The sequence below is a fragment of the Manacus vitellinus genome, unplaced genomic scaffold, assembly GCF_001715985.3.
Source record: "Manacus vitellinus isolate BGI_N305 unplaced genomic scaffold, ASM171598v3 scaffold_5_pilon, whole genome shotgun sequence".
Taxonomy (NCBI): domain Eukaryota; kingdom Metazoa; phylum Chordata; class Aves; order Passeriformes; family Pipridae; genus Manacus; species Manacus vitellinus.
Genome location: NW_021940682.1, coordinates 42,919,372 through 42,937,895, shown reverse-complemented (window position 1 = coordinate 42,937,895; position 18,524 = coordinate 42,919,372). Strand labels below are relative to the sequence as shown.

Here is an 18,524-nt window from a genome sequence, read left to right as displayed (position 1 = left end):
TTACCAAAATAAGTCCCGAGATTAATGAGGATGTGCCTGTCAGGGCAACGTAGAACTTGGGAGTTAAAGTGTTCAAAAACATACTCACTGAAAAAGAAAAGAGATGAAACCATGAGTACAAGAGCAGGAAATGTTCTCCACATGCTTTGCAACTTCAGGTAAGTTATTACCTTAACTCTGATAAAAAAGACAATAAAACAATATCCTGTTCCATCTGCCTAACATGCAATAGAGCAGAGCATTAGACTGCCACATGCGAGATTTTGTTTTCACAACAGAGTCAATCACAAGGCACTGGAAAACAGTTGCATACAAGTTTGGGACTTCGCTATTCCAGTCACTGCCCCACTGACTCAGAGTTTAGGATTCCCCATGATATATGGGAAGACATTTTATTATATGCCTCTGCTATTCCATTGCAGTTAGAAATCTTAGGGGTCTTTTCAGTGTCTGGAATTCAACATTGTCTCAACATCCTGTAGATCTTGAAGTTTTTTTAAACTTTTTACTTCTCATTACCTTGGTTCCTAACTTATAACGTAGGAGATAATAGCATTTTCCTAACTCATTCTACTGCACTAAAGTTGGTAAAGTTGTATGACAACAGTGAATAGAATATTAGACAATGACCTAACTGGCTTTCTGTTAATAATGGGTGTTAATGACAGCTGTCCAGATTATCGGAAATGCAGGGCAGAAGCGAAGTCAGATAACCCGCAAGAAATGGCAATTTCATCTGTATGGGCTTCTGGAAACCCAAAGGGCTTTTCTAGTCATATCCAGTCTTGGAAGCTGGTGAGAAAATCAACAGATACACATGCTCAGCCCCCACAGAAAATTCATATGGCCTTAAGAGAATAAAATGTTTTTCTAGGTTTTGGATCACTCTACTGAAGCTACTAGATAGAGAACTGGAGTTCTTCCACTAAATTCTAGATGTTTAAAGAAAACTCTCACTTCCCATCACTTCCATCTTCCACAAGAAAATATTCCATATTGAACTACATGAAGGGTGAGAATATCTTCTGTAAAAAAACCCTACTGGTCTCATCCTTAACCAGTGCCAGGGTATTTCTCGTACAATGTATACACATATATCTATATCTGTATATGTATCTGCATCCAGGAATGAAGAGGGAACTGACAACTGTCAGTAGGTAAATTTAAAAGGCTGGCAGCAGACTACCAAACAGGCATTAAAAAATGTTGCTAAAAGACCTAAGTATGTAGGTGGGAGACCCACAGTTCATTCTGTTCCATTCAGAAATGACACTTACAGAAATTAAATAATATGGAACCAAAAAATGATGAGAAGACAAGAGCAGAATACAAATCATCAAACATATGAGTAATTTTCCATGACCAGTAAAACAGAAAATTATTTTCCAGAAATGCATCACTAAAAGAGATTGAAGCCCTGCAATTCAGCTGCTTTGTTTGGGTTTTGTTTCCTTATTTTCTATGGTTTCTTTCCTTGAAAAAGCCATAAAGTGTTAAAATGGAACTGTCCTTTTCTACTTCACTGGAGTGACATTAAGCATCAAGCTGATATAGAAAAGTAATCTGCAGCTTTTAATTATATCATACATTTTCCTTCATAAATTAGTTGGATGTCAGATTCTTAGCTAGTGTAAATCAGCATAACATCCTCAATGTTGCTGTGTGCAACACAGCTACACTGGCTCAATCCTTTTCCTTCCTTTTCCTTCCCATCCCTCCCTCTCTTCCTCCCTCCCTTCCTTCCTTCATTCCTTCCTTGTCTAATACAAGCTGACTTTGAAATACTGGTCCCTGCTTTCTCCAGCCCCACCACCTGCTAAGAAGGAAGAGGAATGGAGAGACTGAAATAGCTTTGGCTTCTACCAACTACCATGAGTCCTTTAGAAGAAACATTCCTCATTCTGGAATGCAAACATAAGCCAGAGACATACTCAGACTATGTCACTGGGGAAATTTCAGACTGCCGGTAAAATTACTTCCTCTGCTTAGGTCAGGATATTCCTGAGAGAGAATATGCTGTGATGGGATATAGATGCCCATGTCTCTCCTTTTAGCACAGTGCTGCTGTGGTGCCAACAATAACATGAAAAACCAGGCAGCAGGAGACTTTACGGAGGAGCTTTCTCTTCCACTCCTATCATAACTTCACAGCTTATGGAATACTGGAATTCTTCCTATTAAACTGGAAAAATTTTCCCACTGCCCTGGAGGTAATCTGATTTCCAAAGTTGCGAGCCATCTAAGTCACCTGTGAAGATTCTACATGAGCATATCCACTGAACAAGGATATAATCTATTTGCTTTAAATATTATTACTGACTGCCATCCATAAAATTTCGCTGTGGGAATTACATCCCCATTTAGAAGAGCCCCCTCAACAAATTAGCTCTATGGAGCTCATCAGTGGTGTAGAATGAATGAGGCTCATAGGAAATGCTGTTAGCTTTTCACCTCTTTTTTACAAGCAATGTATATTGATTTATAGACAAACCCTCAGATGTGTATGGAGATTGGATTTTATTTATCTGCCATTTCCACCAGTGTTACTGCTTCCTTCTTTCCCTGCACACATACTGGTGCTCCTTTATCCTTTTTACTATAGGCTGCTGCAATTCTTCACTTTTGCAGCTTAGTCACAGGGACTTGCAAGGTGAATAGATATGATGCTGGATGCTTTTAGATTGTATGAGCCAGACTCCCAGCTAACTGGAATAACTCAGTAGATTTGATACAGGTGCATTCAACTACCAGAGCTGTTTATCTGGACTGTATCTCTCTAATACTTTTGACATTCTTTTTCCCACTCATTAAATATAAGAATCTTCTATTTCATTATGAAAAATATTACCTTCGGCCAATTATTAACTACCCTCCCAGTCCCTTTGTCTCCATAAATGTTATTAACAGAAGCAAACACTTTCTAATAAGAAACATATCTCCAAAACAGTAAAACTAAGCATCTGTGGTCAGACTACTTTTATTCTGAAGTCAATGAGAATTCAATCATTGTTTCAGTGGAAACTACATCGAGGTCTAGTTCTCATACTAATTAATCCCCAAAGTAAAAATCAATACACTTTTGAGTCATATATCATTATCCAAAAGAGAGTATTTCTTTACAGTCAGCAAGTCAGCATTTTGACACTGGATAAATTGGTATCATATTCCATGTCTCCATTCTGTAGTAGAAACAGGGTTCCTTCGGTGTGTTGCAGTAAACTAGAGCCATTAGATAATGCTACTTGTCCATCTGCCTAAATTTGGATAGCAATATTTTTCTTCTTTATTTCCATTTCATGAAGCAGCAGGATTAAGGAGCAGAGAGAGATTTCTGAGAGAGCTGAAGACAACAGCAGATGACTGCATAATAAAGAAGCCAAGTAGAATCACCAGCGAAAGGTGGTACTGTATATCCTTTCTTCTGAATGCATATCATGCCAGTGTATGCCTAATTATTTCTGTCCACAACAGTAAGATGGTGCAGCTATGCAGCTTGCAATATCATCTCGTCTGTAACTTGTAGGACTTAAAAAGGGCAAGTAATGGGCATCTAGAGAAAGAAACTTGCTTGATGTTCCTACAGTGCCAACTCGCTTGAAATTACAGTCAAATTTCAATTATTTGTTCAGGCTTTTGACACTGAATGGTCTATTTTAGGTGTGTTAGTACAGCCTGTTTTGTATTTTTTAAACAAAACCAGCATGACCTATAAATTCTGTTTAAACAAGCCAAGCATGTCAACTTATAAGAGCCTCCCAAATACCCACCCCTCTCTTTCTTCCCCTCTCTTTATTGCTTTCATTTTACTCATACTTGAGTCATCCAGAATAAGGCACTATTTACATTTCCAAAAGTGCCTAAGTTACCTTGGTAAATCATTCCATCCTATTGTATAATATCTAGAGAAGGACTGTTATTTCATTGTTAACTGTGCATACTCAAAAAGACGAATTTACGTGGCAGACAAACTAAAAAAGCACACAAGTCATATCTAATATTCCCAGCTGAGACTAATCAAAAGAGGTGACTGAAGTGTTCTTGAAAGCTGATGCCATTTCATTCCTGTTATGTATGTTATTCATTGCCAATACTTGTGATTCATTCTGAACATGGGAATAAATGAAAGAGGAAAATCCAGGTATTTTTCAAGTAACAAAATCCTCGAATCACATAAAATGTATCACTCAAGGTGATAAAACACTAAGTTGCTTTATAAATTTCTTCAAGGTCTTGAGGCACACAGATTTCAAGCTTGTGAGGAACCATATAGGAGGGAAATACTTGGGTTAAACTGCTCAAAGAATCATCATTCTACTGTATCAGTTAATTACATTACAAGGTCACTAGGGGAGGGAGCACTGCAAACTACCTACTACTCCCACGTGTAGGTCTACTAAAAATGACAGTCCCATTACCTACTTCTGAATGTGAGGCAATATAAGTGCACAGTGAGGTGCAAATAAAAATTTAACAGCAATGTTACATAAATCATATACACAAACAGATCAAGCAAAAACAGGACTGGATAATTTATGGCACTTCTAAGAGGAAAAGTATCCTGAACAGAATGTTATCTCAAAATACAGGCAAAATTATATATATATCAATCATTTTGTATAAATAAATATATATAAATATATAAATAAATAATATATAAATTAAATTATAAACATAAATAAAAATATGCATTGCAGACCCAGAATTAAAGATCAAACATGAACAATTCAAATAAACTGAAATACACATGAAGGCACAGCTCTTTTTGTGCCAATATCTCTGCACTCCAAAGTTAAACAAGGTTTCTGGGTACAGTAGTTACTTTTATAAGAACAAATTACCATTAAAACTTAAAAAAGCTTACAGTCACAGAGCCTTTCTAAAGCATTTCCACAGTCCTTAAGTTATCATGACTATAATATTTGTGTCACTAAGAAATTCCGCTGCACTTTCTGCCTCCACCCTCCATAGTATTTGCTTGATATGCAGAACGATGCAAATTCTTTTAGCACCACTGCCAAGAGCCCTAAATCCTTTAGACAGGCAACAAGCTAAGAAACCTCTCGTTGGAGACCTTTGACACAGCAATTCAATTTCTTTTCACTGCAACCATCCATTCAAGCTGCTGTTCAAACATGGTACAGAAGATATGGCAATGATTGGCTTATTTTGCAGGAGCCTCAGCTTGGATTAATGAAGCTCCCCAGTTCAAAGTTGTTGCAGCAATGAAGAACTCTTCTACCAAAGTGTCAGCAAAGAGTGCAAAATAAAGTTCAATAAACTTCTTTTAATAAATGTAAAGACTTTCCCTCTCTGAGTAAAAAGCACTGCATACTCTTGACTTTAATAGAACTGTTTGTACATAACCTTTCCAAACTCTCAACTCCTCCCTTATAAGAGTGTCAACAATACACTACTAGGAAAACAGACTAGGGTCAGGCTGAATTATGCATTATATACTATAATGGTCTCCAGCTCAATATAAATACAAACCCTACTACATTTAAAGCTAGCATAGAGTATTGCTCACAAAAACAAAATAAAGTTTACCAATTACCACGTTTTCCCAGGGAAGCTACCAAGATTTTTTTAACTTCTTCAAACTTCTTAAAGAAATTCCCAAAGAAGAAGTAAGCATTCAAAATAGCTGCAGAGAGATTTTCTATTTCACTTGTTGCAGATGCTGTGCAGCTTCTTTCTGTAAGGCCTTTTGTCTAGATCTGTTTGAAAACTTGAAAAAATTTCTCACTCGTTAACAAGCACATGGCCATTCAGGCAGAAAGAGCTGCTGTCTTGTGCTGTGCACAAGGAAATCCAGATGCTCACTCACTCTCTTCAACTACTAGTCCTGTCCTAAAGGCATGAGGCTGAATGAGGGTCACATTCAGATACCTGGAGCCTGCCCTAATGGCCAGCAGCCTGTTGCTCTCAGTGACTGCTGGATCCGAGCCCAGGTGAGAGAACAGGTGATGTGCCAGAACCTACCTGTTACTTCAGATATTAATTAATTCTGATTAACTACACAGTTGCACATAATCAAAGTTCTGCCTTTATAAATATTTTTAATTAGTAAAATAAAACTGTCTGGACTGAAAACCACCACACTCTCTCTTCCATGTTGCCACATCTTAAATGCAGGTTTTCTCTTTCAATACAATAACACAATAAAACGGGAGAGTGAGTAGGGATAGTCTGATCTGAAGAAAAACTGGGTATGATGGGAGAGGCTTTCAGCCACAAAGCACAGCCTAAAGAGAAGAAAGAACTCAAGGTAGTAAATACAGTACCAGTTCCATGTCAAAAACTTTTAAGTTCACTTACTAATAACTGAAAAATAAAGAAGTTTGAAGATGACAGTGATAACATTCTCTCCACTTTGTGACCCAGAGTCCCACAGTGTTCCAGCAGAGGAAATGGAAACAAATCTTACCAAATTCAGTCCATCTTTTCCCAAACAATCCTGCCTGAGGATTGCAAACAAATTCAATTTAATCATTCTCCCCAGTATGCCAATGCACTAAATAGCTGAAGGCCAAAGTGGCACAATGATCTGTGCTGGCCTGCTTTTCAACACCAAGTCTATATTCATGTTATGATATCCAAACGTTATTGGATCCATCAAAACTCTGCTCAGTCCTAGCAGGAAATAGTCTGTGAAGGTTCTGGGGCTTTTGGAATTTAGAGGACTATACTGTGTCCTTCAGAGTGCATGAACCATTCAGCCTGTTAGATCTTTAGATTGCTGAGAACAGTATACAGGGAAACGTAACTGATAAGAGACAAGAACCATCACAGAGATGAGGGCAGAAGGGCATAAAGGTGCATCAAGGAAACCAGATCTGTAAGAAACAAACACTTAAGACCCTATTGTGACTTGGAGGAGTAAAAAGAAAAGAAAAACAGCCTAGAGACAGACTACTAAAATACAGAGATGAGTTAAAAGAAAATTAAAAAATGCAATGGCAATAAAATTTAACATATGTAGAAAGAAGATAGAGACAAGAGCAGCAAAAGTAAAAAAGACACAAGAAATGACATATGTAGCATGAATGTAAATAATGGCTATTTTTACTTCAGCAAAAGATGGTTTGCATTTCAGAAATACCTTTTCACTGGGAGAAATGAGACTGCCAACACTAACAGCTTTGGTCATTTAGGAAGAGATACTGTTCCCAAGCTATTCCTTAGTATCAAATACACATCCCAAAGCCTTCTCTCACAAACTGAAGCCCTTAACAAAAGATGCTACTAAAGACTGCCGTTCCCAGCTGTATTTTCCCAGAATGTCCTGCTAAGGTTAACTGCTACACTGTGCCTCAGGAACTGACAGGCTGGACGTACAGGCAGAGGATGCATTATATCCACCCCAAGAAAAACATTCTGTCTCGGGAATTTAAATACTAAAAATTTAAATACTAAAAATACCAACTTAGTATAGCTAGATTCAAGCACAGTATTTTGCTATTCCATTTGTCTGAGATTATGAACTCCGTACCTTGTGGATTTGGGGAGCGTAAAAGTATGGGCAAAAAAAGATGAAATTTCCCCAATGCAAGCAGCTATTATAATGCAAATTTGCTGTCACATAGTTGCCCCTTCCAAGGGACAGGGCATTTGCGCTTGCTTTCATAATGCAGTGGTGACATGAGTTAATTACACAGCTCCTGTTAATTGCAGAGCACCCTGCAGGAACACCAAGATTTGCTAGTATGTTGGCAGCAAAAAGCCTGTTTAAACCCTCCTCTCCCCCCACCAAAAACCTCCCAAAACAACAAAAATCCCACAGCATTTCCACTTGAAGAAAAAAGGGAAAAAGCACTTCCTGGGCCCTTACAGCCCTTAGTTATCAGGGACTGAACTACAGTGCATTTCTTTATGACCATCACAGCATTTCTAATGCTAAAAGCAGACTGATGGTATTAATAATAATTAATATTAATGGAAAGGAGGGACTGGGTCAAATAAGAACGAGGTATGAAGGATGAGCAATATTAATACTTGGATTTTTAGAGATGTGGATGTGTAAAATCATGTTGTTGCTTGGTTGTCAGTCAAATTGTCTTGCAATAGTTTCAACCTCAATTCTTCTAAAATCAGGTCTCTTGCAAAGTGATTCGAAACACTGTTATTATACATGTCTCCCCTGCAGATTTTAAAGTTTCAGGAATCATATGAGTCCTTAATTTTTATCTCAGTGTTGCACGGCATGGGGAAGTGCTCTCAGATTTGTGATGGGGAATTTCCTTCACTCTGAAACACTAGATGTCTTTGTAGGCAGAACCAGTCCAGATACTGGAATCTTCATGGTTAGCTTGTGTTTTCCTTTAATCACACACACTACCAGCATGTGTGTGTATGACCCGTTTCTCTAACACAAAAGCAAAGGAAATCCTGATGCGATCCAACAGCCAAATGAGGACGCATTATGGTCTCTCAGGCAGAGTACTACCATGCACAGACATCTTCTACCTTCTCTTAGATACACACACGTAAGAAAGAAGGAGTACAGCTCTTATACAGTTTATCAGACTTCTAGGTCTTCAATTTAAGGCCCACAGCAATTGGGCTCTACTGAAAATCAACAGTAGTGTATTTCATTGAAAAAAACTACCTAAACACTGCAACAAAACACCTTATTTTCAACTCTGCACCCCAAAGTGTTCAAAGAAATTCCTATTTTAAAATTACTCTTATCATCAACTAATCATTCATGTAACTGAACTGATGGATCTTTATCCAGTTTGGACAGGCACTGTTTGCGAAGTCAAACCTACCTGTTACTTTAACTGTCGATTATTCCAAGGTATTACACAGGTTTATGTGGTTTAGCCTTTCAAAGCTGTATTAAAACAAAAGCCAATTACTAAACCTCATTATCTGTAGTAACTTAAGGAAATTAAAGGCTTTTGTTCCAAGTACCAAATCAGTATAGCTCTCTCAATAAAAAGGGTATGTATTTCCCTCTTCTTTCCTGCAACATTCAGGGAGGTAACTGCTCCATTAAATCTTTTTGATGTTGGTTCATTAGCTGTCCAAAGAATACCCTAAACTAAAAGTCTGCCACAGTGATTAATTCCAATGCCACAGATAACAAAGGCTAATCTACTCTAGAGAGACAAATCATGCAAAGAGTTTTCACCAGCAACTACGGGCATTCCACAAAAGAAAAAATATCCCATGGGTTCCCATTATCCAGGAACCTCTCTCAGAGGAACTCTTCCCATGCTAAGACAAAAAAAGACACATGAACAAAGCACCTTCGGCTGCCCTGCAGCCTCCTTTATGTGCCTCTTTTTGTTCCAGGCAGGATTTGATACCAGCGCTAAACCTACACATATGAGCAGTGCTACACTTTCCATCCTTGCTTGTGTGTTGCATTCCCAGACACACAAAGACGAGGAGCACCATCAACTGTGCGTCCAAAAAAATTGTCTCAGCAATGAAAAAAAAATCAGAATATATGGTTGAAATTTGCATATTGATTAAAACTTATTTTTTTCTAGAGAAATATTCTATTCCAGACATTTCTGTCCTAACCTTGATAGCCTGACTCTATATAGTACATCTATTTTGAGAGTTTCTTAAGATGCTGATCTCTTTGCATACAAAAAATTGCAAGATGCTTTTTGGAATAGAGGTGACTGGAAAACACTTTCATAATTAGAGCCAGCAAACTCATGAAAATTCCCTGGAGATCTAAATAGCTGATATCATTATCCTGCCCTTGAAAACTCATCTGTGCTTCCTACTTACAAAATCAATAGGGTGTTTGTGCCATTTTTCTCCCATGAGAAATTTCTACCTATGATAAATTTCTGTATGAGGCAGGGATTTTTTTTTCCCCTCAATAACTGATGGTCTGGGTAATGTGGCACAAAAAGGAGAAAATTATTTTTCCATCAAGTGTGATTCATTATTGCTATGTATCTAATAATCAACTTTCCCCTTCAAAGTATTCTTAACACTGAGTGACTCACACAGTAATTGTACCAAATGAAAAAGAAGACAAGGCAAGTAGAAAATTTTTATCTCTTTGCCTCCATTTTGGGGTATTTCTAAGAAAGCACAGGAACAGGTTTGACAAGTGTTGTATAATTTCCACTGTCTACTAGCCTCTTGGGATACCCAAAACTTAGTAAAATGGAAAAGGCTCTGCAGTAACTGCAGACAGAACTGCAATCTGCATTCCGGACCTAACTGATGAGGAGGCAAACTTCAGGGGAGAATTTTGTATAATAAAGATTTTCAGTAGTCTGAGCTTCAGAGAAAGAATTTCCAACCAAACTCACAGCAAATGACGTAGCAGAGGCTGAGGGAGCACCCCTCTCACACAGGCTTGTAAACTTATTGCATGAAGTTAGCCTTGTAAAACATGATCACCTTGTGGTTAGGGTGGTCCTCCTGTCCTCCACAAGTAGTGAGTCTCTCTCCAGGGGGATTTCCTCCAGAAGTCCTATGTGTCTGCTGGACAAAACCAGACTGTCCATGGTTTTAAAGTTTGCTTTGTTTCATGAGAAGACTAATTACACCACTTAGTCTACCTCATTACCATTAACAATAATGATGTTATTTGGTTTAGCCTTTGATGCAATCCCACAAGAAAAGGCATTGCAAGACACCCACTATTTTTTTTACTGAATATTTGATGGTTTTAATTTCAAACATCAACTGTGGCTGACTTGGCTGAAAATAACTTAAAGAGCATTCTGTCCAATAGTTACTTATTTAATTTTCCTTTTTCCTGGTTAAATTACTGAATCTTTTCAGTGATGGTTCTCCTCACACAGGTAGGAGAGACCATAGGAGGAGTGGGGCAGGACTTGCAGACAGGACTTGGTGAATTGTCATTTTACCTGCTGCAGCAGTCGGGCTGTCCAGAAACACCAAATACATTAACCCCAGCACTCTGTGTTAGCCACTGGCTATTGTCAGTTTTCTTTTCCTCTAAAGCCAAACAGCATAGAGGGAGAAGTGAAAAATGCAGGACTAAATTAGCCAAACGTAGCACCCTTGATAGATGCAAAGCTCACATGAGAAGTAACACCTGCACAGGACTTAGTGTAACCTGTGTTCTCATTCCTGTTGTTGCCCCACTCATATACTTTATTGGCTGTAACTGGAAAATTCAAAGCTGTGTTTGCAAGCTACCATGTTTAGATCCAGCTGGGAACCTGTGAAAGTAAATGCTTATTTACCTGTCTGAATTCTCCAGGTGGACATAAAAGAGCTAAAGAGTGTACCCACACATTTTAGTAAATAAGGGAAATACTGTGCATGTCATACCATATCAAACTATAGCTGGATTCTAGATACCGTGAAAGAAACTTTAAAAAAACTCCCCAAAGTATTTCTCTTTGTGATTAACAGGATATGTCTTGGGTCTTGCACTGTTTTTTGCACAATGGCTTGCAAGAAAGATGCTGAGCTAAAGGGAGGGCATGCCAGAAGCATGGCCAGTCAGCAACTCCGTCCTTCTCTTCCACTGCATCATGCAGATCTGGGTCTCAAAACAGACAGGTAATGGCTTAAGATCCTCTCTGCAATTCTCTCCTTTGATACTAACATGAGTGCCGAGAAGTCAAGTTCCTAAAAAATCAGGCCAAGATGGCTCAAAAGAGATGTCTGCAATTAGAAAGTGGTTTTTCAAGTCTGCTCACAGGCATACAGTGAGTCACTGAGGTGAGACGAACCTCAGCAGTTCACCTTCCCCTTCCCTGGGGCTGATAAGACTTGAGCCCATGCAGTGATTGTTGCCTCTACTCAGTTCTAAACACAACAGAATGCTACTTCACCACTGCACCCGGTGACCAAGAGAAGGCCATGCTCCAAAAAACAGCCCATCAAAATGCTGTGGTTTTCTTGCATCTGCTTGTTCCTCTTCTGTTCTCATTAGTGTATCTAGGACTGGTGACTATGGCTGTGCTAATCCTTAGATACTGGTGGTTAATGCAGGATAATCACTGCATTGGGATTTTTTCTTCTGCTCTTTAGTTTGACCTACTCAGATCACCCTGGAAAAACTGTCTTTGAAGCTAAAACTTGCCATGTTTTCTCTTGTTGCAGTACCAAAACTTTATGGAATTTTTCCAGGAAGCAGAATGCCAGCAAAAAGATTCAACAGCTGGGGGACCTCACATCTACTCCCAGTTGTCCCTACACCTGTGGCCAGGAACCAGCTTCCTGTCTGGCCCTTGACAAAGAGTGAGAGGAAAGTGACCTCCAAGTGTGCGGCAAGTGGAGCCAATTCCCCTCTGAACACACATCTGAAGGAGCAACTGCTTCAACAGAAAAATCCAGAAGAAAACTTTGAGAGTGGCAGAATACCAAAATCAATATAGCGATACAACTGAAGTGAGCTCTAGTACAGAAAGCTCAAAGAGGGAACGCAAAATTATTGTAGGAGCTACTTAACTTAATGCTTTTCAAAATGCCACTTGGCTCAGACACAGAGAGATTCGGAACCTGCTAAGTGTGTTTAAGCACTTGAAATTGTAGCACTTAAATGACCAACAAAACCCTTATTGCTCATTATTCAAAGCACGAAATACCACCGAGAGAAGGGCAGCTGACTTTCTGGCTAGAAGTGCCCATTAGAGAGGCACACTTAGGGATATATAATACCAGAGCAACACAGAATTTGCAATAGAGCTTGGCTTCTGCTCCCAGCTTCATGGCTGGCTTGTCTCCGAGTTTTTTCAATGCAGTGCTCTGGGGCTTGGGCTCCCTGCTTGTGCTTTGCGAAGAGAGCTAAGTAACCTTTTGTGCACAGAAGCAGTAGAGATCTTTGAACTAATTTCTGGCCCTCCTGCTGGACTCTTCACTTACATGTAGCACCTTCCTGAAGCCTGGCAAAGTGAATTGCTCTGGACTTCTCCAAGGATTCTTTCTGGTAGTGTCACCCTCAGAACCAAGAAGGCACTACAGAAGATAGCTGATTGTATCCAAAGGAAGGTGTTTCATTTAGCACTTTCCAGCAGACCTGATCTAGATCCAGTCTGTCCAAGGACAGAGTGATAGTCTACACCACAGTGGTCTGTGAAGCGGACTTGAGTATTCTCAATATATATAAAGGGGTTGGAAAATGAAAGAGAGTGTGAGAGGGTAGGTAAAGGTAATTAGAACAAGTAACAAATACAGCTTTGCAGACTAAAAAAACTGATATTTAGCAGAAAATGTGAAGACCAAAAATAACCTACTGTGTTAGGTTTGGGTTTCCCTGTATTTGGCTACCATCTCGCTCTTTTTTTACTTTTTAGAAAGAAAAACAGCTCCCCGATGGAGGTTTCTCTGAGCTCCAGCAACACTGGCACTACTACGGAATGGCTCCCTTCAATAGCGCTCTCTCATATTAATCCTTCACGTGGTGAAGAGCTGCCACTGAGCAGGAGGATCTCAAACTTTGAAAAGAGGAAACATCAGTTAGAGGAGTTAAGGAAAACCACCTGGGCTTGTTAAGGCATTGCTGCCTGAAGGAAACAGCACAATGCCCAAATATGTGCAAGAGCTTGACAGCAAAGTCAAGCCCACAGCTGATGCTGGTAGCAGAAGTCAAGCGTAGGAAATACCAGCAGGTCTGGGAGATGGTATAAAGAGATGTTACCATCATGTAGCTGTCTTAAAAAAATGTATTTGTCTGATATGCAGTGGGGCAAGATTTGTTTACTTCTGCATGAGTCCATCAATAAAGAAATATTAAATTAACCATTTTCCAGAAGCATTCATAATTTTCTCAGTGAAGTATAACAAAAAAACCCCAACTTTAATGTTTTTCAAAGCTGATATTTTTCTCCCATTAACAAGGTCTTTGTCCTGAGGACATTTAATTTTTAGATCAAATAAATAAATCCAGGATTTTTTTTACACGGGAGTTATGAACATGGCTTTGTGGGAAAAATGCACATCTTGAAATAGAAATGTTATAATAGGCTTTTAGACTTCTCCAAAATGGTGGTTTCCTTTTGGTGAGAAGTGAGACTCCTGAGGAAATTACTCCAGGTTCATTGCTCATGAAGTACACTCATAATTTGGATAATTAACTAAATGGCACAGAATCATTATCTTTTCCCTAAAGCTGGGGTTTTTTTCCTGTAGGAGTTTTCCCAATTTAATTTAATACTGTCAGTTTTCCCTAGTTAAATTAATACTGCCAAACAGGTAAACCCCTCAGAGTTTACTGAGTCTCAAACTAGAGCTGGGCAGACAACTTGCAGTATTTTTACTCTTACTTCCTTGTTTTCAAAAACAAGGAAACATTTTCAATCCTATGCTTGATTGCTCCTATGAGGTAAAGCAAAAAAAAAAGGCAAGAGGACATTGTTCAGAAAACCAAAGCTGTCTTTGCCCCATCTGCCAGTTGCACTGCCACCAATGCTCTCTGGCTGTGAGCAAATGCTGACTATCAATATATATCAGGAGAACTGAAGTGCCACAAAATGCCACTGACGTTTTTTCCATACTGAAGTTTTGGGAAATGCTGGCAAATTAGGCAACCTGAGCATCACTGAGTCAAAAATACAAGTAAACATGTAGCACCGAAATTCAAAGGAATAATTCAAGCGAACCCTCCTGAGTTACAGCATGCTGCCTGGGTGTTTGAAAACAAGCCCCGAGGAATAGTTACAGAGAGGCCTCTTCACTGAAGTGGCCAAGGATGTTCTCAAGGGCTGGAGAACCTCCCTGCATGCAGAAAACATTGGTACCAAGCAGCACATCTTGTCTTTGGCTGGGCTGCAAAGGGAAAACAGATTTTTTTATCCTGCAGTTTCACACACTTATTTTATAAAGAATCATGCAATTTCTGTCAAATCCTAACTAATAAACAGAAAAAAATAAACAGAATAAACAGAAAAAAAGGAAGCAAAATTGAGAAAAAAAAATGAAACATGTCTGGATTCTCTACTGACAGTCATGAAACGTATAATTTTCTTTCTGTGTAGACCACTACTGCTTTCTCTGTTTTGCTCTGAGAAGACAGAAATTTTTTCACCACAGTTATATTCCCTTTCTTGGAAATCACCAGGAGCCCTGCACAGAGTTGACAGGGAAACCATACAGCTTCTGCTACCAGATGAGCCCAGTATAATCTTTTGCTTGAGGCCAGCATCAGTGGAACCAAAGTGCTGTCCATACATCAGATTAGCTGAGGTGGCTACATGGGTTGAAAGGACTGAATTATTTGTTCCTCCATTTCTTCAGGTCATACCTACAGTTTGTAAGCGGATTTCCCAAGCACACCAGTGTCCAGCTCACAAAGCCATTTTTACTTCCTTCCGTGCTGCAATAGTTTTAAAAATCTCTTCTTGCCTTCATTTCTGTGATGTGCATCCACTTGCTGGTCTCCATTGCAGTTCCTTCCTCTTTGACTTGTAAATTTTTCATTCTGTCATTTAGCTCAATTTAGTTTCAATTTGCAATGCCATTTGAAAAAAGCAGAGTAGATTTATCCTCCTGTCCTATCCTACCCTATCCTAACCTATCCTATCTCATCTGCATGCATTGGGAATGGTCTCAAAAGGAGAAGGAACCAGAGTGCAAAACTTCTGTTTATGTCTTTTCTGCCAGGAATCGATAACAACACCCATTTTGGAAGAGTTCATCAGTAGTTGCCACTTATACATTGTATGGTAAACAATGATGGACCAAATGCATAATGAATGCTGATGGGCAAAAACTCTAGTCAAAGTTCCCACTATAATTTTTTAGAAGAATTTTTTCCCCTCAGTAAATCATTTTGCAAAGCTTTCCCTGAAATTAGATTTCCCTGTAGTTCAGCTGAAAAGGCATGGAATAGATTACAAGAAAGTGGTTGATGAATGAACATCAACAAACAAAACAAACAAAGATTTGAAGGACAAGAAGGAATGATCAGAAAATACAGCTGCTTTTTTTATTTAAAGAAGAATAAAAAGTTTTCTTTAACCTTGAAGGAAAATAACCCTGTTAAAGAAAAGGAAACCGTCACTGCCAAGGATTTATTGCAAGAATAAAGCCTGTGATCGATTTCTCTATCACATGGTGGGATGAAGGCACAGGGACTGGTGGAGGGGTGCTGGTTCCTGAGGATAACATGGGGAGGCAGCAGCAGCTGCCCCCTTTCACTTTGGGGCAGTGCTGCCTCTGTACAACTGAACCCTGCTTTGAAGGGGAGCCCCAAAAAGCTGAAATCAGTAATTGAAAAAGTTGCCATATGCTACCTGCCAAATCCAGGTTAGGGACAATGTGGGCCCTTCCTGGACAAAGTCCTTTAGCAAGAGTCCTTTAGCACAGCTAGCAGGAGGAGCAGTGTAAGGGCATCCAGCCCTGCCTCACAGCAATGGATTACTAACTCCCTGGCCCCTAAATCCCATGGATGTTGAAATCTGAGTTTGCCTCCTGTTTATCTTCACTTTCCTTCACATATTTGAAAATCTACATGCCTTATTTTTGCTTACTCTTCCCAGATTTTCCAAATGTGTTTTAAATTCTTACAGGTACTGCCATTTCCCGCCCCATTCCAACAGACTCAGCTCCTCCAGTGCACTACCAGGGAATCAGACAGCCACAGCGCTCCTTCTTCCTTTTGAAAGCAGTGAGAAAGAGGTAAAAAACAGTTCAGTGCCAAAGGGCTCAAGGTCTAACTCTGCTTCTTTATCACGTGCCGCACAGTATCTTGCCCTGGGCACAGCACCTTTCGTGCGGGGGGGCTGCCGGGCCGGAGGTGCAGCTGCAGGTAGCAGGTATTCACAGCTCAGGGCAAACCCACAGCACGGCGAGAGCTCACGTCATCAATCACACGCACTGCACCTTATGTAACTTCATTTCTGACTCACGATTAAAGAGTGAAACAGTAGGATTTACTATAACCCACCTAATGCCAAAAGAATACCTGTTAAAACACAAATTAGAAAAGCCAAAATTAATTTCTTGTATTTTTTATTTCTTCCTCCAGCTCTCCTTCCCCTTTCTCCACTTCTCACTTTCATGTGTTGCCAAGCCACAGACTCTCCAGGTAGTTTCTCAAAAAACCTATGCTTAAGATGGACTTTAAGGAGCAAATTTTTAGCCCAGGGATCTAGCTTTCCATCTCTGATTAACGGTACTTGCAGCTCAGCAGCTAAACTTTTGTGCATAGCACCAAGAATTTACCCATAACCATTTAAGCTGAGAGGTTTAATGAGATTTTGGTTGTTTGATTTAGTTCAGCAACTGCTCTAAAGCTGTTTGTTCCAGCAGCAAAACCTTCAGGACAGCTCTGCATCCAGGACTACACACAAGTCATTGAGTGTAGTCGCTCAATGGTTTTTAGATTCATAACCTTGGGCAGCATTTTCATATTTCTTTTTCTGAACCACAAAAGACTGGATAATTTACTGTCTTGTTTCAAGGTAAAATGACATAGTTAGCCTAAAGTAAGTCCTTAACAGGCACTTTTTTCTTCCCAGTGAACAGGAAGAGACTGTGTTGAGAACTTCTCATATTAAATGCAGAAGATAAACTATCTTTTTTTCCCCCAATCTGTTTGTCTTTAACATCTGTACGAAAGATTTCAGCAAGATGCTTTCTCTATTTTGGACTTTCATACAACAAGAAATTTTAAAAAATCTTCCAACAAACTAGACTTGTATTATCTATTTTGACACAGATATTGTTTTCAAATTATAAATTACTGTGAAGTCTGTAACAAATAAAAATAGCAATAATTTTGATGAGGATTTTATAAAATGCTAATAAACACCATCTTTTGCACTTGCATCTTTTGTCACAATGTTCAAAGCACCCAACAAACAGAAATTAAAACTCTTTCTAATCCTGGAAATATAGCCTAATGTTATGCCAATTTTCAAATAGACACGATCAGAGCTAAAGGGACAGAGAGGTGCACCCCAGAGCTCTGGTTCTCCTTTCTTTATGTTCATCCCTGTACTCAGCACTGGTTAGGCCACACCTTGAGTACTGTGTCCAGTTTGGGGCCCCTCAGTTTAGGAAGGATATTGAGATGCTGGAGCACGTCCAAAGAAGGGCAATGAGGCTGGTGAAGGGACAGAACACAAGTCCTAGGAGAAGCAGCTGAGGGAGTTGGAGTTGTTTAGCCTGGAGAAGAGGAGGCTCAGGGGAGACCTCATCACTCTCTACAACTCCCTGAAAGGAGGCTGTAGCCAGGTGGGCGTCAATCTCTTCTCCCAGGCAACCAGCAGTAGGACAAGAGGACAGTCTTAAGCTGTGCCAGGGGAGGTTTAGGTTGGACATTAGGAAGAAGTTCCTTACAGAGAGTGGCTGGGCATTGGAGTGGGCAGCACCATTGGAGTGGGAGGTAGAGGACTCACTGACCCGACCCTGGAGGTGTTTAAGAAAGGACTGGATGGTGTTTAAGAAAAGTGTTTAAGAAACATTTAAGAAAGGTGTTTAGGAAAGGACATGGCACTTAGTGCTATGGTCTAGTAGACAAGGTGGTGTTAGACAAATGTTGGACTCTATGATCTCAGAGGTCTTTTCCAATATAGTTGATTCTGTGATTCCATGATCCTGATGTTCTATTTTTAGATCTCTAG

The 18,524-nt window shown here is 39.5% G+C and overlaps 1 protein-coding gene across 3 annotated transcripts in view; it reads right to left on the bottom strand.

Annotated features, from left to right (window-relative positions):
* ST7 (suppression of tumorigenicity 7) overlaps positions 1 to 18,524 on the bottom strand; it is a 143,754-nt gene that overhangs the window by 64,612 nt on the left and 60,618 nt on the right. For all 3 annotated transcript variants that reach the window (XM_008932473.3, XM_018080577.2, XM_018080578.1), the window contains exon 2: positions 5 to 87. In XM_008932473.3, the coding sequence (XP_008930721.2) occupies positions 5 to 87 (83 nt within the window). The remainder of the gene's footprint in view (positions 1 to 4; positions 88 to 18,524) is intronic.